The sequence below is a fragment of the Coturnix japonica genome, chromosome 5 (assembly GCF_001577835.2).
Source record: "Coturnix japonica isolate 7356 chromosome 5, Coturnix japonica 2.1, whole genome shotgun sequence".
Classification (NCBI taxonomy): domain Eukaryota; kingdom Metazoa; phylum Chordata; class Aves; order Galliformes; family Phasianidae; genus Coturnix; species Coturnix japonica.
Window position 1 is genome coordinate 1,534,483 of NC_029520.1, and position 22,281 is coordinate 1,556,763.

Here is a 22,281-nt window from a genome sequence, read left to right on the forward strand (position 1 = left end):
GATGCTCTTCCAAGATCCCCCGGTGCTCGGTGACTTAGGCTGCGAACTGCCCACGAGCACACCACGCTGTGCTATTTAGGGAGCCTCATTCACTGCTATCTCTCCGACCTTCTCTGCAAGAAAGGCAAATAACCTCCTACTCGCTGCCAGCAGTGTTCCTTGGAGCTACGTGGGAGGCTCGGAGATGGACTGCAGCTTCCTGCCAAGGAATGGAAGCATCAAAGTGGTTTCCTGATGAATTAGACAGATTCCTGCAAAATGCCAAATATGCCCACGAGCCGCTTTGATGCCTCGTATGAATCCAGCCTTGTATGAATCTCTGACTTTTTGCCCTGCTTTGTATAAACAAAGAGGTTGGAGTCAGAGTTCAGGCCAGCTGCCAGCTTACCCCACTGCCAGCCTTGCTGGTTGCTGTATTACATTGCTTTTCATAGCACTTGCACCTGTGGGGAAGAAGCAGTAATTGCTTTAATCTAGTGAAGGGACAAACCAAGGTGAAGTGGGAGTGGAGAAGGAGAAAAGGTTGTAGATAAACCTGCTGGGAAGATGATTTCCTGCAGGGGAGGCAGACATAGCACCTGGTGGAGCAGGTTGATTGGGGCAGGAATTTCAGTTCTGGTCCCTACAATCTGACACAAAACGTTTACACCTTCGTTTGCCAGTAATGCTCCTGTGCTGCTCAGCAGTGTGTTTGCTTATAGGTGGGGTTGACCTTTGGTTCAGCTCTAGAACCAAGCACGTACTCGTAGCCTGTGATTGTGTAGCAATACCTACAAAGTGTTGAGCAAGTATTTGTTTAAAGAAAAAGGGGAAATTCAAATGCTGTCTTGTGGCAGAATCTTGGAAAGAAGACTCACATAGATGAGTCTGCATATTTTGCATACAGAAGGTTCAAAGGAGTCAGATAATAAGCTTTGTGATTTACTAGCATTGGTTTTAAGTCCATCATATGGAAGTTATAGAGAAACTGGAGAGAAGCTGCTATTCATTGAGAAAGATGAGACTGACCGGTATTATCAGGGATGTATCTCTAACCAAAGAGGAGAAAAAACTCATGTAAACCTTCATTATTCTGAAGTAATAATTATGAACAGTGCAAATTCATATGAATATGATCTTGTCATACTTACCTATTTTCTTTTTTCATAATAATTACAACTGCAGTTGATAAAGATCATGTATGGCACCAAACCAAGAGGCAGTACATGTTAGAAATGGAGGCATGGGGTTTGTAAATGGGATCCAAAGTGAAATGCTTCTGTTCCCATATGGCCGAATCTGAGATCTCAGTTCTAGAAACAAGCACATCCTCATTACATGTGGTGGCTGACAGCCCACTTTGGGGATCAGCACTATGGGCATATCTGCAATTTGTTCAGATTAGCATCAATTCTTAACATATGACTATAAGAGTAAAGTCGTTTTGTTAGTTCTTTGTTCCATGTGTTTTTTAATGACTGCTTTTGGAATACTGTGCCAACATCGATATCTGTAGCTGAAGGATGATGTGAATGGAGTTCTGTTGGATGTCCTGAGAGTGTGTTAGGTAGACAATGTGTATAGTAAACAAAATGATGGGAGGCAGCTCTGTTCAATCCATCAGATGTGACAGGAAAGCCAACGTTTGTGATCAGGCTAGAGGAAATGGCCTAAAGTTGTGCCAGGGGAGGCTCAGGTTGGGTATTAGGAAGCATTTCTCCTCCGAAACAAGGAGATTCTGGGAGTCAGCATCCCTGGAGGTGTTAAGAAATGTTTAGGTGCACTAAGGGATGTGGTTTAGTGGCGGTTCAGTTGGCACCTAAAGGGAAAGTACACACTTTTCCACCCAGCAGTGATTCAGTTTCTGAGATTAAGCCTTTCTATAGTTGAAAGGAGCTGCTCGGAGCACAGGAGGTTGCCAGACCAGTTGTTTTCTGGCTCCAGCTGTCTCTGGAGGCATGACCCACAAGAAAACTTCAGCTGCTTTCCTGATAGTCTCAGTGTTCACACGTTCACTTTGATTGGACAACGGCAACCTGAAGGCCCTTTATTTAGCTAAGCAGCACATGCTCTGTAAACAATTGGTATCATGTCCTTGGTAGAGTTTTTGCCTTATTCTTCCTTTCTGCTTTTCAGCAAATGAAAAGATTGAAGACATCAATGGCTGCCCAAAGAACAGATCTCAGATGGTAAGTGTAATGTGGCGTGTTGTTGGCATAGATGTGGCTGTGTATCGCGTGTTTTTGCATGACTCGAGTATCTCAGGTTTTACTGCCCGTGTTAGCAGGTTTTTCACAGTACCGAGAGCTCAGGTACTTACAGACAGAACTTTGGTGATAAAGTAATCAGTAAGAAACTGACCTTTAAAATGTGTCTTAGGAGAGGAGGGCTTAAAATTTGACCTTTTAAAGAGGGTTATTTTCTTCTATATCTCAACCAAAAAGCTCATTTTACAATTCATATCCTAAAATCCCCCTTTTGTTTTGTAATTCTCATTTCGGGCTTCTTCGGTCTTATTTTTGCACGTGAAGCTGTTTTTTATGGCCCCTTTCCCAACTGTCCCCACCTCTCAGCCCATAAGCTCAGCAAAATACATTAAAGATTTGGTGGGAGTTTGTCATCTGAAGACAGGAACAACACCGAGTTCTGCTGTTTTTCTTTGGGCTTTGTTTTTTTTTCCTTGTAAGTTATCAGTCTCACTCAAATCCACATAGCAGGCTCTCTAAGTCATCTGAAAGATCTATCGCTGCTGCTTTTACTGCTTTGAAGAGATCATTTGCTATTCTTGCTGTAGCCACAGTAGCTGTCTACGGTACAAATAATGGAGGAGATTTTCACAATTACTATCATTTAATGCTCCACAAATGTATCATAAGAACTGAATTTCATCAAGGTCTGCAGTGAAGATACATCTGCCTGGAGAGCTGAAGTGATTCTGTGTCTTCCATCATGTGGATTTGCCCATGCTGAATACTAGATACAGCTTGGACCTGTCAAGCTCAAAGTCAGTGCTACTAAGCCTCATCAAATCAAATTTGGTCAGGGTTTTGTTTTGTTTTGTTTTTTAATATATAACCTCTGACAGGAAATTTTACGTATTTCCTCTACATAAGAACTGTCTTTTTTTCTTCCAAACCTCCATATTTTTTGTACCGTAGATGCTTTTCTAAACAAAAGCTTGTAATTGTGATGATTGGTTCCATCTGGCATGTGGAAACATTGTGGTTAGTAGAGGATGTAGTAGTACAGAGCAGAGGTTCTCAGGCCAAGAAATATTGGAGATTATCAGCACAATTGTATTCTGGTTTTTGGAATGAGGTATAAGAAAACATGGCGTGGCTCTTGAAAAGTGGGTGAAGGAGAATAAAACAGAGCTGGTTTCATCTCCTACCGTCCTCTGATAAAAGGCTGAGATGGATAAGCACAAGCAAGGCTTTCTGTTGATATTGTGTGGCTACAGAAGAACAGAGACGGTTATTCTTTATAACAATTTCTTTGCCTCTCATCTTGGAATGGTATTTGAGTGCAGCATTTGACATCCTGCAGAATTTTTGGGCAGTACACGAGGTTCTGCTTTTTAATGCATCCTTTTTGTATAGCACTCAAATAAAAGAGGGGGAGAGAGAGGGGTAGTTGTGTTATGTGGTATATACAGTCAATAAGTCATAACGTATAGAGTAAGAGTGAAGGTGAGATGATATCAGAAGAAAGCAAAGGAGAAGATGCTTTGAAAGAAGATCTGGGGTGAGCAAGGTGAAGGAAAAAAGATTCGCATCAGCTTCAACAGAAGTGACTGGGGAGGGAACTGAGTAAAGAAAGTTAACTATTAAAACATGGACGTGGAGATAAAGCAGAGAGGAGATGCTTGGAAGTGAAGCGTCGTGTTGGCAGGCACAAGCGACAGCTGATGCTTAGCCAAGGATGGGGCTGGAAGGAGAGATAAAGCAAGTAGCAGCAATTTGTCATATAGGAGAGGTGGAGCAGAGTGTTTTCCATCTTGCATGTAAAACTAAGACACAGTGACTGTGGCAGTAGAAAGAGATGTATAGCAGTGTGTGTTTAAGAAAAAGCAGTTGAGAAAAGACTGATGAGAGGGGAAAAAAAAAGTTGATTTTCCAAGGATGGGTGTCATTTTGTTAAAGATTTTTTCCTTGCTCTAGATAAAATGTTAAGTGTGAAAGTTGGTGAAGTGATATTATGTTACCCTTGATGCTGAAGGAGTGGAGCAGTAGCAAAGCTGTCAGTGCTGGAGGGAGAAGAGTGGGGGGATCTGGAGGTGGGGGAAGGAGACCCTCATCTGTTGGTGCCAAGCCTGGGGAAGTTGTGGGACACCCCAGGCAAGAGTCTGAAGAAAAAGAGGTATGGATATAGGCTAAAGCAACCCCACACTTCCCCTTCATAAGCAGGGGAGGAAGTAACTGTGGTTTCCACGTTGGTTTGTGGTTGGGTTTCATTATTTTTAGGAGTGATCACTTTGTGTTTATACAAGTATCTACATTATCAAGTAACAAAGAGGAAGGGTTTCTATTGATGTGTGTGTCTTGACCAGAGGTTTATTTCAGGAACCATTCATTTCTGATGCAGGCATTAAGCTGTACTAATAAAACAACACAGCTCCATTTTTCTACTTGCAAACATGAAGTCATGTACTGCAAGGACAGAGACTTTGTGGAAGTCAAGATGAAAGCCCTTGTTTTCAGTTTGTTCGCTTTGTGAGGGAGCTGCTATTGTAGCATTTGACTGATTACTTATATGCTGAAAATGAGCTGTTCTGGTTACCAATTCATTTGCTAAAACTAATGTGTTCACATCCCTCCTCAGCCTGCCCCCAGTCTGGGCTGAGGATCTGTGGGAAGGATCAGAAGCATCACAAGCATTTTTTCCCCTCTGCAAATTCCTGCTGTGAGATTTTTGGACAGGCATCGCAGTGGTTAAATATAGATGGATATTTTCAAGTCAGATTTGTCCAGCGTTGACCTGAGAAATGCAATACGGGGAATTTTGGTGCCTGCTGTTCGGTCTTCCCCAGCTTTAATCAGCGAGCTTTGCCTTATGGTCAGCACATGTTTATAAGCTGCATGTTGCTGTAGTGACAAATGGGTATCTGACCCTCACGTTGGTTGGAAGGGTTGGGGTCAGCTGGAGCAGATACCAGCCTCACTCCGTGGGCTGCTGGAGGAGATATGTGGCCAAGAGTGCCAGGAATGTTTGCCCCTTCGAGCATTTGCTCTCACCTTCCTGGGTTTCTTCTAATTGTGTGTGGGCAGCCTGTCCCAATTAGGATGAGCTGGAGGGTTTCTCTAGGAGATACAGTCCCAGGTCTTAGTGCAAGGCAGGAGGGAGCACAAGCGTCACTGGATCATAAAATGGCCTGGGTTGAAAAGGACCACCGTGCTATGTGCAGGGCTGCCAACCACCAGAATGAGGGTGTTTGTTTGTTTGTTTGTTTCTGGTGTGCTCTGTTTTGTTTATACAGGCCAGGGCACGTTTCCTGGCTCCCTCTCTTTCTAGCACTGACAAGAATAGAAGTAGAAAATGGTATTATATTACAGGCACAAAGATGTCTGTGGGTGTTGTGGCCAGCATTGCCAGAAGTACACAATTACTGTAAGGTACATTTGAAAACAGAGGGAAAACTGAGTCATATGGCCAGGAAAGTAATAGCACGCTGAGAATTAAATGAATGAAGTTGTTCAATTTGTGCATACTGAAGTGTCGTATGTGTAGAAGCAAGGAGTGAATGGGGATGCTAAATCTTAATCATTTCAGCTATAGACCTGAGTTAATGGAATCATCGCTGTGTCTTTATCTTTCAGTTCTATGTTTCTTTGCTGTGAATTCGCTATAGATGCAATGCTGCACGTCTATACAAGTTCTTATCTCCACAGTTTATTTTCTTATAAAGGTTTTGCTTATTATTACTTACTTACCTGAGTAAATCTCTGTACTAGAAGAGTAGAAATCTACCCAGAGTTGTGGAAGACTAGAAGTGCTCTTGGAGCAAGGAAGGCCGAAGTTTCGTTAAATACAGGATGTGGAAATGGGTGGGAATATGGATGTTTTTGTGTGGCGTTTACTTTTGAAATGAAGTGGACTTTGGCTTTCCAGTCCCAAGTCACCTCAATAAAAGAGCTGCCTTGAAAACCTGAAAGGGTGGTTGAGCATGGAAGAAGGAAACTAAAGCAGTTGGACTGCTGGCTCATGCCAAACTGTGGATAAATGAACCTTTGGACCTACACCCTGCTATAAACTTTCAGATCTCAATATTACAAGCAATCTCTTGCCTGATATATGTCTGGTTTTAGAAGCCAATTTCCAAAGTATATTCCAGACTTGTACCAGCTTTGTTACATCACCGTTGGTAGAACTGTTGAAATCCCAGTTATGTAGTACCAGTAACAACTTCTTGCACTGATATAAGAGTGTTTTTATTGTTATAAGCAATAAGTGAAACAGCTTCTCTTGTATTTTTGCTCATTTATTCTATTAATACTTAGAGAAGGACCGAAAGTACGGATCTGAAATACTACCAGCCTCGTTTTTGACTTCTTTTATTTGAAGTGCAGGCAAGAGCTGATCCAGAAACAAGGGTTTTCCCATCCCTTTATATGTCTCAGGGCAAAAGGATTACAAAAATTACATATTGGTGGGTAATTGGTTATGAAGGTAAAGCTTGATCTCTGTGTCGATACTGAGTCATAGGGGAAAAACACCCAACTCTTCCAACCTTCCTGGTATTCACTTTGTCAGTTAGATAGGATATAATCCGGTCAGTGTGTAGCAATAGCAGTCACTAAAGTGCGGAACCACTGTGCAGATACTGTCTGATGAAAATCCATTTTATCCCATGCAATTCAGCGCCATGAGCTGTACCATCTCTCTGGAGGGCAGGACATACCCCACATTGAGAGACCAGGGTTGCCTGTCATTTCTGACCTGTGGAGAATGCAGTGGATAAATATCTTTTGGATTCCACTTGGGGTTTTCAGTTACAACTTTTATATTTGACTGCTTTTGTGGCTGGAAGCTTTTGCCAGCTGTCAACTTAAGAGCAAGTGGCAATCTGCCTTCTCAAGCAAATGTGGCTTCCAGGTTTATTTTCAGTTTCACATTCATTACACTTATTGTAGGTTAAAAATCTTGGCATAAGATCCTTTGCCCCTTTAATGAGACATACAGTGATCATCTTTTGTGGTCAGAGCATTCAATGATGTGCTTCAATCACGTGCAAACAGTCCAGAGCTAAGTAATGCTACATAAATGTAGGACCTTAGTAACTTAGAAGACATCGTACTATTAGGTTTCCACAACGTGAGCAAAGGGACTTTTTGTGTGACACGAAGACTGAGTGCAATACAGGGTGGCGGGAAATTAACATAAACAATTATTACAGTGCATATTCTTTTGTGTCTCCTTTTTTTTGTTGTTGTTGTTGCTTGTGAATAGATTGAAAACATAGATGCGTGCCTGAGTTTCCTGGCTGCTAAGGGGATTAACATACAGGGGCTGTCAGCAGAAGGTGAGTCCATCCCTGCTTTAAAACTTCATTATAAATGACGAACTGAAATTGCTGCTTGTGATTGTAGTCCACAATGCTGTGGAATGGAGGATGAAATATGGTTAATATGGTTAATTTCATGATGATTAATATGGTTAATTTCAAGTTTTTACTCCTTTTTATTCCCCCCCCCCTCATCTCAGTATGAAAGGTAAGCAAAATGCACATCTCATCTCCACGCACATGTAAAAGCAATTATTCTAATGCAGTAACATCTTTGTCTATGTATGTCTATGAAAAAGCAGACGGCTTCTCATCTAACTTCTATTGCTGGTGCGCTGATTAAAGCATAGATTTGATGTGTATTTAAAACCTGGGGACTGTTTGTCTGTTGAGAGAGAAGTTATTTAATCATTCTTCAACTATTTAATTACCTTTGATTGAGATGTTTAGAAGTTTGCTTCCAAACCAACAGCAACAAAAAAACAACCCACAACAAATGTTTTTTAACCCAAAGAAAAAGGTATTAACTTGAGTTAAATCGCTTAAGCAGGTGGGTTTGGTAGTTCAACCAGCTTTCCGTGTATGTATGATACCTGGGTGCATCTCCAACACCCCTCCGTCCTGTGTTTTGTTGCTGAGATTCTACTGGCCACTTGAACGCATGTATTTTAAACATCGTTTTGCAAAGTTCCTGATGGTTTTATAAGTGTGGAAGGCAAAGGAGCAGCTGTTTGGTACACGTTACTCTAACCTGTTGTCATCACAGCCAGTAGAAGAGCTGTCTGATTAGAACACCCACAACAAATCTATTCCTCCCAAGAGAAGCTGTGGCATGGTCAGCCCAATTACTGCCTGTGTTCTGTGCTGAGATAGTTCTGTTCCGGCATGAATTCTCAAGTCAAGAAAAGAGATAAGAGCTAAAACTTCTCAGGAAATGATTAGACAAAACGCAGCTTTGAGTCCATAGTAAAAGGCAGTTTTAATCTCCATGTGGTAAGTAGGGTAAAAACGTTACGTATTTCATATTTTCTAGAAGATGAGTTGATGAGAAAACTGTCAGTGTGCTAAGCTGGTAGCGCAGCGTTCACACTGGGGAGCAGACAACGTGTTTAATGTTCATTGCTGTCCTGCCAAATCACAAGTCAGGCTCAGCAGGATGTCGGTTATCCCATGGCTTCTGCTGATTTTCTGTCTTCCTTTTACGCTCTCACATTTTCCTTTTCCTAGGAATTAACATATTAAATGGTACTGGAGCTGGGAAGAGACCAGTGATGTTTGCTGCCAATATAAGAATGAGAACATTCACTGGCTCTACCGCTAACATTGAAGGAAAAGAATGATGTCTGAAGAGAGGAGAGAGAAGGATCACTTGTAATGAAATGATGTTGAAAGACTGGAATTTAGCCAGAAAATTTGAAGAGCCCATTCTCAGCTGTGCTGAGAAAGAAGTGGGAAACAAAACTAGGGAACACAGGATCACTTAACATTAAGTGTGCTGTAACCATGCGAGATAGTGTTTCTGCACAAGTTGTCAAGACCTGCTAGGTCAACTCTAAGTGCTTGTGCTTACCCTACCAGCATATCCTCATCCAGAAGGGAGTAAAAGGTTCCAGTTGGCTTCCAAATGTAAATAAACATCAACACTTCTCTTAAGTTGCTTAAGAATATGCATTAAGTGCAGTGTTAGTATGGAGGGAAGTTGATTCCTAAGTGTTGAAACACTCTATGTGTGTAATACCCATAATTTGAAGATTATGAAGTACGTAAACGTGCAGTAGAAACTCCAATTGAATTCCCATCTAGAGGCTGAACCTCCTCTGGGTAACAGATTAGCTGGATAACCACCAGCTGAGCAGATCATGAAACCATAAAGCAATGAAAGAAAACAGCATGCTGGACTTTGAAACTACCTCTGCTGAACTTAGGTTTTTGCCTTTGAAATTAAATTCATGTTTCTGTAGGTAAATAGATTTCAGTGTATGCACTCAGCAGTGCTGCAGTAAATCCATTTTAGTTCCTTTCTGGACTCATAGACTCACTAAAGTTGGAAAAGTCCTCCAAGAGCATCTAGTCTGACCATCTGTGAATGAAGGCAGGTTGGTGGGGATGGCATGCAGAGTTCCTCAGTGGGCAGCCATCAGTGGCTTGTGCAAAGTGCTCACGTTCACTGTCTCTAGGCATGAAAAACATATACATGAGACAGCATGGACATTTCCAAAGGGTAGATTTGTATGGATTCTCTTCAAAGTAGGAGGCAGGAAGCAGATCTGGACAGCAGGGCACAGTGGGGCTGAAGTTTTCCTTTAGTGCAAAGGGCAGGGGCAAGCTGCCAGGTGAATTCCCTCAGTCAGACATTGCGATAAGAGAGATGCCTTTAAAAGTCTGGTTTGAAATACCAGGGAGAGAGGCTGCAGTTAAACTTCCCGGTGCTGCCAGGTCTATTTAGTTGTGCTCCGGCCCCATGATTAAGTGATACCTTCCTGACAGTTCCATCAGTAAACTGAGTTCTTTACTGAAGATAAGATCCTTTTCACTGTGCTTTGTAGGGAATGGCTCCTCACAGCCCCTGGGACTGATATGTGAACAAGAGAACGCTGTAGTGGTGGCAGAGCACTGGTGGAGGTATGGGGTTGTGGGGAGGAGAAATCAAGTCAGAGATGAGGAAGGGAAATACTCTGGGTCTGGGTAATGGCCAGGACCACATGGAAAAGGGTGAAGAGTGACCAGGGAGATTCTAGTGTTTTCTAACATGTAAGTTGCATCAGACCTTTATGGAAGCAATTATCCTGGTATTCCAGAATTGATACAGTGCAGCATGGTATATTGATTGGTTTCACCTCCTTGTGCAAATGTAAGACTATTGAAATCATTTATGGTGCAATGTTAATACGTTTGTTGTGGTGTTTTTTGGTTGGTTGGTTATTTTGTTTTCAGTTGGTTAAAAGGAACTATTTAAAGGGATTAACTTCTTAAGCACGATTCTGGTAGCATGCAAAAAGCAGCAGACACGACCAGCATCCATTGCCGTCACTGCAGGGGAAAAATCAGTTATTGATGTGAAGATTTGGCATTATAAAGGGCACAGTGGCCAACCCGCTGCTTTGTCAGAAACAACCTCTGGTGGCTGATGAGTGACTTTTGTATATTGCCTTACAGAGATCCGAAATGGGAATCTAAAGGCCATCTTGGGCCTGTTCTTCAGTTTGTCTCGATACAAGCAACAGCAGCAGCAGCCACAGAAACAGCCAGCACAGCACCATCTGTCCCAGCCAGCACCTTCCGTGTCCCAGCACTCAGGGCCTCCATCTCAGGGCCAGGCTGGGCTGCAGCAGCAGCAACAAGTGCCAGCTTCGCTCCAAACTCAGTGCCAACAGCCCCAGCAAGCTGCACAGCATCCGTTTAAAGCACAACCAGAAATGCAGTCAAGGTGGGTGGATTTCCTTTCAAGTTGGTCTTTTCATTGTTTTCTCTTTTTTTCTTCTTAAAGGTCTTCAAAAGCCAAAGAAACTGCTGTCACTGAGATGTCACTGTTGGTGTTTGCTGGCTCTCTTAGAATAGAGGGAGTCTTTGTGCTTTAAATGCTTTCAGTCCTAACAGAGCTCTTTGCAGGTTAAAATAAAAGCCACTTACGAAGGCAGTAGCACTGTGATTACAATTGCAGCCCTCAGCTTATCTGACTCCTATTAACAGAATGAGCGTTTTAGTGGGATTTAGGGGCAGGATGAAAGGCTGAAGTCATGTTTACACAGTTACTGGTGAAGGCTTATTTGTTTCAGACCATCACAAATTAAGTTAAGGCTGATTTGTGGTAAAACAACTCACCAAGATGAACACAAGCTTATGTGCTGCTTTGTGAGGGACATTTAACGTGAAGGTGTGAAATATCATTATATTATAGTATTATCATTATGTACATAGTATATTATGAACTGGAAATGCTCAGATTCAGAAGAAAATAGTATATAATAAAAAACTGAGAAGCTCTATATTCTATAAAAATCAATTGATTTCACATTGTAAACAGTTTTGACCTGACATTATACTTAGGAAAGGAGCATAAACTCCCTCCTCCCTGAAACTGGTAACAAATTCAGTGGCTTTAAAGAGAAACTTGTTGCTCAAATGATATCTTCCACTTTTTCTTTCCTGTCGTACAGTGCATCTCCCAGGGACTCATCTCAAAGCAAAATCATCCGATTCACTCTTGGTCAGAAAAAGTCTTCTAGGTTAGCATTGCTTCATCTTCTGCAGAGCATGAATGGTCCTTTTGCAGTATTCCTATATGCATGCTTAGGGATCATGCTGAAAATGTCTGCCTCCTTGCTTGTAACTTGACATTTTACCAGCAGCTGAAACATGGAAGCGTTGGGCCAGTTTTAACTTCTTTCTGTTTTTCAAAGCGTGGAATGCATTTAGGCCTGCAAGGAAATGATTTGTGTTTTCTTACCCTTACAAGCTTTTGTTTCTGAGAACAAAACATGGTTCTGGGAGTTCTCTCCCTCCTGCACCCATCTATATGAGCTGCATGTAGCTCTGCGTTACAGAACTAGCTAGTGACAGGCTAGTGCTGCCCTGGCACATCAGTAGAGTGTCCCTGGCTATAGCAATGGGGTTATAACCAGATGATCTCTAAGGTCGTTTCCCACCCAAGCCATTCTATCATTCTGTGCTTCTTTCTGGGTTGCAGTTATGGCCTGGGCTCAGTCCCTTTCTCTAGTAGCAAGAAGCTGGAAACATCACCCTGCACCTCGATTTTGCTTTAGATTTCACAGATGTTGCTGTGAAATGTCTTGGCCAAACAGCAAAAATATGTGCTAAAAGCAGTCAGTTTCTACGTGAGAAAAATGTGAGAGAAACAATACTTTCCCCAAGAGTTGTTAGCTGTCATGTTTTTCGTTCTCCATGTGTTTTTAATGGCAGTGACGCCACTGTCTGATTAACTTGCCACTTGTTGAGTGCTTACAAATTTCAGTAGTTCCTTTAGAATATGACAGGTTTGCTAAACCTGTGTGGGTGCCTGGCACAGGCCCTGCCAGCCTGCAGGCCTTGCTGCCCCACTTGTCCCCACCTGTAGCATTTAGTCCTTCTGAAAAGCTAAAGCTGAGATATCTCATGTGTTCGTAGCTCATTTCCACTCAGCAAAACAAACTCTTAACAAACTGCCTTCCAGGCAATCAGGAAGAGCCTGACAGCCATGATGAGGCTGCTCTGTCCCTTCCCCACTGCTTCTCCTTCAGTGTGGTCTGTGTGCGGAATGGAGCATCCCTAGGGTGTTTTCCTTGGCACCACGCTGCACCTTGTACAGCTGAGTACAACTAACTTCCTAGCACCCCCCAGTGTTGGAAGAGGATGCTTTTCTGACTTAAATGGAGGGTTTGTCCTAAAGGCTTCAGCCAAATAAACCTCAGAACCATGATGCGCTGTGCCAAGTCTGTGGTGCTTTGAGCTTGTAAATGATATTTTTTGCTTTTTATTTGAATTACACCCTTATGTTTTACCCCATTTTGAGCTTTGAAAGCATGTGCATGCAGCTGCTGACGTTTCTGTTCTTTTTCCTTCATGTTTCCTTTCCTGTTTCCTATTTCTTCACTGGACTCTGAGAAACCAGTTAGTTTTGGAAGCTCTGCCAGTCTTCTTCCTGGCTTCTTTCCTCCCACCCCCCAATAGACACAGCAGGGATTTGGTCTGCTGCATCTCCTCCCTCTGACAACTGGGACTTCTTCATTGCCTCCTATCAGCACACGTTGTTTAAGTGAAATTGACTTTTGTATTTCATACAGAATGGTTTTAGGGAGATTCTACCTTACAGAAAATACAAAGAGAGCACAAAGAGAACCCTCTGAGTGCTTCTTTATATGCCATGAGCTGTTCCTATCTGTTAGTCTATAATGTGATGGTGTTGCTTTTCAAAACAAGTTGTTCTCCTAACTCTCTTAAGAATGGATATCGAGAAACCAGCGAGCCTTTCAGTTTTCCATCTACTTGGAACATAGAAGTATGTTCTTGTGAGCCCATAAAATGCTGTGCAGACCCACAAGCTGTGTACATTAACACTCACTTTGAAGAACTCAAGCACACAGGTTGTTTGGGGATGCAATGCCTGTGGCTTTCCCAATTGTCAGACTTACAGAAAATTGTATCCTTTCCCTTTTTGCTTGAAAAATGTAAAACAAATATCCTTTTCTGTCTACTATTTCCAGAATCCCAACAACCTTTTTATCTAGGTAAACATCTAAATCTCATTGATACGGTCTACAACCTGGTTTAAGAGCAGTAGTATCTCATTTAGTGTTAACTTTACACTCGCACTGCGCTGAATGTTGTGCAATTATTTTTGATTCACAAGATTTATGGCAAGTGACCATTAGTGGAACAAGAAAAAGATATATAGAGAGGGTCTGATTATATCACCTTACTGAGAGGAGGCAGCTTAGCGTATTCTCTGTTGAGTCCATTAGAAACAGCTCTACTGTTTGCCAAATCTTCTATTAGTCAGCTTAGACTGGAATTTCAAACTGCATCCTGAAGTTTTTCTGAGCTGAAAGCTCACATGGAAAGCTGTTCAAGTATCTGATGAACCATCTTGTTTCTTTCTTTTTTATCCTTTTTTTTTTTTTTTAATGTAAAGCAATTCAGACTGTAGCTTGTTTGTGATTTATTTTTCATCTCAGATGATTTTTCCATTTGTTCTCCCATAAGGACAAAGACCTTAAAAGTGTGTGTTTGTGATATTGATCCCTTTCATCTTACGCTATAGCTTCTTTCTCAGAGTGCTTTTTCATATATCTAATCTTACTGTAATTCTTTTGTCAGGCTCCCAGGCCCAACCACAAGGGTGTCCACTGCAGGCAGTGAGACAAAAACTCGTGGTTCTATCAGTACCAACAATCGCCGCAGCCAGAGCTTTAACAACTATGACAAGTCCAAGCCTGGAGTTCTTCTTCCAGCACCCACATGTTGCAATGAAAAAGGTAAGTGCTTGAAGATTTTGCATCCTTATTTTTTTTCTGGATGGTGTTTTTATTCAGGGGAAGTTGAATGTTCTATGAGAAATGTGAGGTTATCTCACAGTGTAAAGTGGCTCTTTGCAAATACAGCTCCTTGCAGAGCACTTCCAGGGCATTAACCAATAATGGGCTAATGAAATGGCAACGCTCTACTTGGTAAATCCATAGTTACTATTTTGGAAGGCACTCATTACCTTCCTTACCTGTAAACTGTAATGATTTAACTGTGACTTAAGCATTTAATATTCATCTCCGTAACCGAATTACATTTGGCATTCAGTTAAAAGTGCAAGCTGGCAAGTTACAGCTGCGCTTAAGAGAGAACTTGAACTCTCTTGACTTTCTCTCAGTTTGCTAAGATTACTAAATAAGGGAAGCCAAGTACTGGGTTCAGTCTTGACTTCCTTCAGTTTCAGAGGAAAATCATCATAGTAGTGTTCTGCATTGTTCACCTCTCTCTCACATGCAGAGAAATAACAATAATTTGTCAGCTTGACTGTCAACTGCTTTTAGGCAGACACTCATTCCTCACTGTGATCCATCTCTTCAGAAAGATAAAATTGTTACTGAAGAAGCATGCAAGATAATCTGCTTCCTATGAGTGTTGCAAATGCCTGAAAGAAAAAGAAGTGTGGCCTTTTTTTAGGGGTGAGGAGGGGAGAAGTGAGCATGTATTTGATTTTTTCCAAGGTTGATGGCCTGTGTATGTTGCATTAAATACTCAGAGCTTTGGTTCTGAGTCATAAATCCATAAAGCCAGTAATAAATTACGGTCTCGGGGAGAAGGGAGAAAAAGAAAAATAAGAAAGAGGGCTTATGTAAGTTGAACTTGACTTAAAAATATAACGGTGACACAAAGTTGGTTTGCGTCCATGAGAAACAAAACCAGTTGGCCTGACAAATGTTTGGCTTATTTTACATTAATTGTAACGTTGCCAGACAAGTTTATTGTCAAACTGCTGAGACAATTCAAGCTTTCTGACCCATATCCTGCATTTCGCCTAAGGAAATAAGACTCACATCACCATGTTGTGTGTCAGTCAGCTCCCTTCTGGTAATTCTGATCCTTTTACACAGTAGTAGCTCTGTGTTTTTGGAGGAGGAAATAGGAGGAAAAGAAATTTGCCTGGTTTGGCAGGCTGCTTTGGCACGAGCCATCACTTCCTGATAGAAGGTTGCCTTTGGTGTATTACATTTGAACCGGTTCTTACTGATTACTGTAGGATGTAATTTGCAGCTTTCATTCATCTGTGGCCTTTCCTTCCAAATGTGAACTGTCTAATTAGTCAGTCTTCTGTGTCTTGTGGCAATAAAAGTGCATTAATTGGAACAGAATACAGCAGAAATGAAAAGGACAGTAAATGGAGCATGGAGGAATAGCTCGCTACCATGGGCCTGCCCCTCATCCAGGATTGCTCAGGCCGGTGCTTTCACTTCTTTCTTCTCAGAAGAGAGCAGCAGCCATAGGACATGCTGTATGTAACAGACTTTCTGGGATATTGCAGTTCAGCCATACCTTTATTGAGGGTTATCTCTACAAACCCAGCTGAGCTTTGTCTCACAAGCAACAATAGATTAATTCAGATGAGAAGTCTGTGACATGACTAGATTTCAGTGTCTGTATCATCATAAAATGGTGACATGCTATGGTAAATGTTTTACTTTTCAGTGATTAGCCGCTTATAATTACAGTAGTCTTCTCAGCAGAGTGCTTTAATGTGTGTAATCACTGCTACAGGCTTTTATTCTTACAAAAAGAGAAATGCCATTAGATTCTAATTGCATTTCTAGATCACGGGGAAGTAATGAGCCATACGGGCTTGTGGTTTTAGATGTCATCTTAATCCCTTCATATAATTGGGGCCTCTTAATTCACATCTGAGTAGTCTGAAGTTATTTAGTCTGTGCATGTGTATTTCATAGGATTGCTTTTATTCTTTACTGTCCTTTAACATCACAAACATCCTACACCATGACAAACATCAGCCACCGGCCAAGGCCAACATTGAACTCATGTTGCAGTAGTCACACACAGCCACGGTCTCTGTTGACCTCCAGGCACTCCATCAGCATTTTGCAGTCTCAAGAGTGTGGTGACATTGTATGGAAATATTCTGTTTAATGCTCTCTGGTTTGCAGCCACGGTCTGTAAAGTCCCAAATTTATGAAGCAATCAGCAATGTGATAATTGATATGTTATTCTGGTGTGTTTATGGCGTGATGCAGCAGTGTGTTTGCTAGGCTTACATGCTTTCTTTTGGGTTGATTCTTTTTCTACTTTATTCCTAATAGTTGATTTAAAATAATCCTACAGAGGGCAGTAGAAGGCTGAGGGAAAAATGACATCTTGCATTGGATTAAATCATGGGTAAAATATCAGTAGGAAAAAACACCACCAAACCTTGACCATTTCTACATGAGATCAGAGGAAATGTTCATTTTTCATGTGTGTGAAGTAGTTGGGTTTCAGGCAGTAATAGGAAAGAAAGAATATATGCATACAGATTGGTGCACTGATTTAGGTCAATGTGTGTTTTAATAGCAGTGTTCTTGCAGACTTACTCTATGTGAGCCTTATTAGAGAGTTCTGAATTCATAGCTCACTGACTCTGCTATAATCTACATGTCTCTTTCCAGGTATGGATACGGTGTATTTGGAGGGGAGTAAGAGAAGTGTGTGGTTGATGATACATTCCTTTTCTTATCTTTTGTGGCCCCTTTTAACTTGGAATGCAGCACGTGTGTAATCACAGTCTCTTACTGTGTAAAGGCTGGTTGCTGTATTCACAAGCATGATCTTTGCTGATACTCAGCTCTGGTCTGTTGATGTGCATATTCCTTACTATAAGGAAGGTAAGGAGTTTCTTTCCCATACCTTTTACACTTGTTGCAAACAAAATAGGGCTGACAACCAAGTTAGTAAAATGCTGGCAATTAACAAAAGAAGATAATAAAAAACAATAGCTTTTCATGTCAACATCATTGTGAAACACTTGTTTGTTTATTTATGTAAATGTCTTGTTTTATGAACAGAGTAGAAAATTCTAAATCTGTAAATAAACCACTTGAAATGTCTCCAGCTAATTACATGCTGCACGTTAAATCCTGCAGTGAAAGCACCTGGGAATACACTTTTGGCTTGCTTCTGTGTGATACGGAGCTTATGTTGAGCTCAGTATCACTTGCAGTCATTTAAAAGCAGCAGATCTGGATAATGCCAACTACCTAGATTCAATTTAAAAATGCTGGATTAGAAACAGAAAGCAAGATTCTCATTGTCCTGGAGCTGCCTGAGATGTGCAAACTGACAGCAAAACTCACCTTTCCTGTCAGGGGTCGTATCTTGAAGATTGAAGTTTACAGCAGCCATCAAATTAGCTTCAATAAAGGAAACACAGAGAACAGTGTGAAGAAGAGCACTGAATACATAGTTAAAGGTCTGGAAAACTGCCTTTGTAGCTATGTATTCTAAAGATTAATTTGTGTTCTTTGCCTAAAAGAGAAGTTATTTCCTTGTTACTTACAAGATACCTGTAGGCAGTGAGATCTGTATTAATAAGAATCCTTTATGACTTCAGTAGGCTGCATGTGAGTATCTGCTTGGATGGAATTTGAAACTAGTCCATTTCAGGCAGCACTCTAGATGCGAATCTTAAGAACAAAGATGATTACCCATCGAAAGGGTTTAATTAGGTAGAATAAGTCAGAATTTAATAGCTATCCAGGGGTGATATACAGGCAGAGGTAATAGGTTTGGCTCAAATTACTTTGACTTGTTATGTTCAGTGTTAACTCTGACAATCTTAGGAGTATATTTGAATTGAAAACATTTCATTTGAAAGCAAAAGTGAAGGACAAACCCTCTTCTGTAGTTGCACATGAATCCAGATTGACTATTGGATGTTCCAAATGACTGGGCTTGGCTCCTGCACTGAGAACAGGATGGACAGTCAGTTTGTATTGTGATATTGCATGTCTTCCTCACTGAAACAAGGTCTTGGTCTTTCCAGTCTTGGTAAATTAGCAGTACTTGTGCCAAGTAATAGTAGAAGAGTGGAAAAAAATGTGGTGAAAAAAGAATTCTGACACTTGTAAGGCACAATAGGGTCATCTTATTCCATGGGTCAGCAACACCTCTTCTTCCCTTCCTAGCTCCATGGAGAAAGAAAAAAACCTGTTCCTTTTGGTATGTAATGGTTGCGATGATCACACAACTTGGATGACCATGAGAATCTTGTTGACTTTGTCATGGCATAACAAGTGATTGGTTTAAAGCAAACAAAACCTCTTGCTGTTCCTGTTCTGTGATGGTCACATTGTTTGCTGCGGCAGAAACATTTCATTGCCAGTGTGTTAATGACCAGCCTAGTCTGATGGGAACTAACTTAGTTTTGAAGGAGTCACGGAGGTGGTTGAGTCACTGACTCAAGAAAAGTGTTCAAGGAATGTCTAGGTGTGGTACTAAAGGACGTGGTTTAGTGGGGAAATACTGGTGACATGTGGACAGTTGGACTTGAAAGATCTTGGAGGTCTTTTCCAACCTTGGTGGCTCCATGTTTAAATGACAGGATAGAAAACTTGGTGTTTTCTGTCTTGGCTGCATACACTACCAAAAAGCAGAGGCTTGAATTACTCAAGCAAGTTTCCTAAGTATAAACTTTGAGTGGAGATACTTATCACACATCCAGTGTGATTTATTTACCTTCAGATGTAGTATAGCGATAGTGAATTTGATGTACCTTAACAGAAAATATGAAAACAGAAAAAGGAAGAAAAGATATGTGGTATAATATGAAAGACAACTAACCTCTTCCAGTGTCCATTTAATCTTATAAGTAGCTTTAAAAATGAACCCCAAAAGTCAAGATTTTGTGTGGCTAAAAGTGAATGTTGTTTGCGTTCGGGCATTTAATCTCAAATCACAGAACATTTCATTCAGCTTTGATGAATGTGAACTTATTGATTCAGACTATTTTGTCGAGTTGCAAATTACTCTAAACATAAGGTTATATAATGGGGTGGCTGCCATGAGAGCCTCCGTGTAAAACAGATTGCTCATCTGTGTATCTCAGTGTATTGCTTGCATCCTTCCACTTCTCCAAATGCATTTTGAAGAGGTTGGCTCATCTTAGTGAATCTTCTGCAATGTGCTTATATTGGGTGTGTGCCCACAAGGCAGCTTTTAAAGGATTTTGGTGCATAACAAGTAGTTTGGCACATTCATAGAACAGGACATAAGTATGCAGCAAATCATGTTCTCGCTCAGTTCTACAACTGTTTAACTGGCTGAAATTGGCATTTGAAAACATGTTCTCTTTTACCTAAGCATAGTTTTTAGTTGCGACTGAGGTGGAGCTTTGCAAATCCACAGAGCTTTGCTGTAGTAGGTATAAGCCGTAGCAATACTTAGGCCAAAAAAAATTGTATTTAAGTGAAGTTTTTTGGAGAAAAAAGAATAAGAAAAATAGACAGTGACATGTTCTTAACTGTACAGTTCATTAGCATAAAAGAACCCTTGAGCTTTGAAGTCAAATGTAACCCTTGAGAATGAGCCCGGTGCACATCTGTGTAGTAGCACTGGAGACAGTGGAACCACACTAATTCATACCAGCTGAAGAGCTGGCCCAGGATTTCATGGCCTTTATAGTTCTTAGATGTTTCCTTTTAAAATAAATATTTACAATTTCCTGTAAATTTATTGCTGGGTGAATTGTGCCAGAGGAACAACCGTGGAAACTGAAGTTCACTATTAAATCATAGGAAAGAAAACAGGAGTATTGCAATGTCCCGGACTTCTGTAAGTGCCAATGTGTTTTTACCACACCTGTAGAAACCTCTCCCTGCGTAGAAGTGTATTTCAGCCTCTCTGGCCCCTTCCACTTGTGGCTTCTCTCTGCTGAGCCTTTTGACTGGTCCTTGTCCATAGCCAATTATACCTGCAGGGCCATGATTGGTGCCAAAGAGCCACCGCAGCCTCTTCAGCAATTGGTGAGCATCAAGCCTTGCTCAACCCTTCATGACCATAGTAAATAGTAAGTCAGTCATTACTTGCATGTTGTCCTGGCCTTTGAGGTCAGCTGCCCAGTTCTCAGACCAGCAATGCGTATATGGCATCTTTCATATCTACCTATGTGTAAGACAGAGGTTTCAGATCAAGGCTATGATATATCCGTAATGTCCATGACACCTACGTATAAAGCCCAGTGAAAGAATCCTCAGGAACTCCTTGGCTGGAATTCATTAATGAACTGAATAGCCTTATTGAGAAATGCTGGGTTTGATTGCAGAAATAATGAGGAGAAAAATTGAGAGTGATTAACAAGAATGATATTTGTCTAGGATTCAGTAGAGAGCGTGACTTGTTTTGAATGGCACTGTAAAGCTGGTTTCATTATTTAATGGTCATATAACCAGTATGTGGTTGATAAAGGTCCATCTGACCTCTTTTCTTGGGCAGTCATGGGGACTATTTGGGATGCTACGGTAACTAAACAAAAACAAGTGATTCAAGTGTCTCTGTCAGTTAGGTCAAGACAATGAGATGAGGATTGCTTGTGCTCCAGACTTACTTCCCTTCACCTCAGCACTAAGTCCCAAGTCTTGGTGATACCAACCAGTAAACAACAGCATCATTGTTCTGTGTGCTGAAGCTCTGCATGAACAAGGGGAACTTTCATTTGGTGGCTTCTTTTAAGATCGTGTTCTGGCTTTTTATCACTGTGGCCAGAGTAGAAGCCACAATGGGCAGCTTTAATTCTATGGGGTCAGCGGCATTACAACAGAAACAGATACTGCTGTGGATCGGAGGGGTTTAGCTTGTTTTGTAGAAGGGCTTTGTGCCAGGGAATTCTTGTTAGGAACGTTCTGCTTTACCTGCTCTTCTTTTGGGCTATGGAAAGATTCTGATTTTTATAGTAGGCTCCTGGCAGAAACGTAGACATTTCCATACATTAGGGGTCTGCTAAGCATAATAAATCACCACTGAAGAAGAGGACAACTCAGCTAAAAAGCTTTCCTCGGTAAGATTCTTAATTGTGGTGCTTTAAGAAGAGCCTTCTGGTGGGTGGATGAGAAGGTCAGCGTTTGCCATTTATTCCTCTCTGTGATGGGAAAATGATGGAGGTGCCACAACGCTTTGGGCTGTTACTAGAGGGTGTTTCTCTTCATGAGAACTACTTATTTTTCCCATAGCTGTGAAGTAAAAAATGGCAGCTTATTTGTTCTAAAAGGAATAAAAATAGTGTGAAGACATAACTATGAGAACATCCTTTGTCTTCATGCTGCTTTTCTTGCTTATAATGAAAGTGTTTCTTAAAGTTTTCACTTACAGCAAATGGAGGCACACTTGCTTAGACTGTACAAGACAAATGATGGGAAATGGCATATGTTTTCTCCTGACCTTATTATAGTGTAAGCTCTCAAAGACTTCGGTGGGAGATTTAAATCATAAGCTTTTGACTTCTTTTTCTCATTATAAATGGATATGTTTGCAGTTAAGACTTTACAGGAGCAGCTGAAATCAGATTTACCCATGCTACAGCGTGTATTGGCGTTGGAACTAGACCACCAACATCTTTTTAAGTGGAACACTAGGAACAAAATAGATTTCAAGCCAAGATTTGACTCTGAAAAGGGGAAAGAGATCATTATTTATTGTAGGCTGTAGTTTGGTTTTGAAAACATTTATAGCTAATGCAGGTTGCTGAAGAAAGAAAATATCTCCCTCACAAAGGAACACATAGGAAATAAGAAGCTTATTAATAGAATGCATGAAACCTACTCTCCTTTTCATGA

The 22,281-nt window shown here is 41.1% G+C and overlaps 1 protein-coding gene across 14 annotated transcripts in view; it reads left to right on the forward strand.

Moving 5' to 3' along the window:
* NAV2 (neuron navigator 2) overlaps positions 1-22,281 on the forward strand; it is a 181,250-nt gene that overhangs the window by 85,213 nt on the left and 73,756 nt on the right. For 8 of the 14 annotated variants that reach the window (XM_015863388.1, XM_015863381.2, XM_032445166.1 and 5 more), the window contains 5 exons: positions 2,116-2,168; positions 7,426-7,498; positions 10,637-10,907; positions 11,638-11,706; positions 14,294-14,451. In XM_015863388.1, the coding sequence (XP_015718874.1) occupies positions 2,116-2,168; positions 7,426-7,498; positions 10,637-10,907; positions 11,638-11,706; positions 14,294-14,451 (624 nt within the window). The remainder of the gene's footprint in view (positions 1-2,115; positions 2,169-7,425; positions 7,499-10,636; positions 10,908-11,637; positions 11,707-14,293; positions 14,452-22,281) is intronic. The other 6 variants (XM_015863389.1, XM_015863390.1, XM_015863391.1 and 3 more) reach the window with 1 other exon arrangement.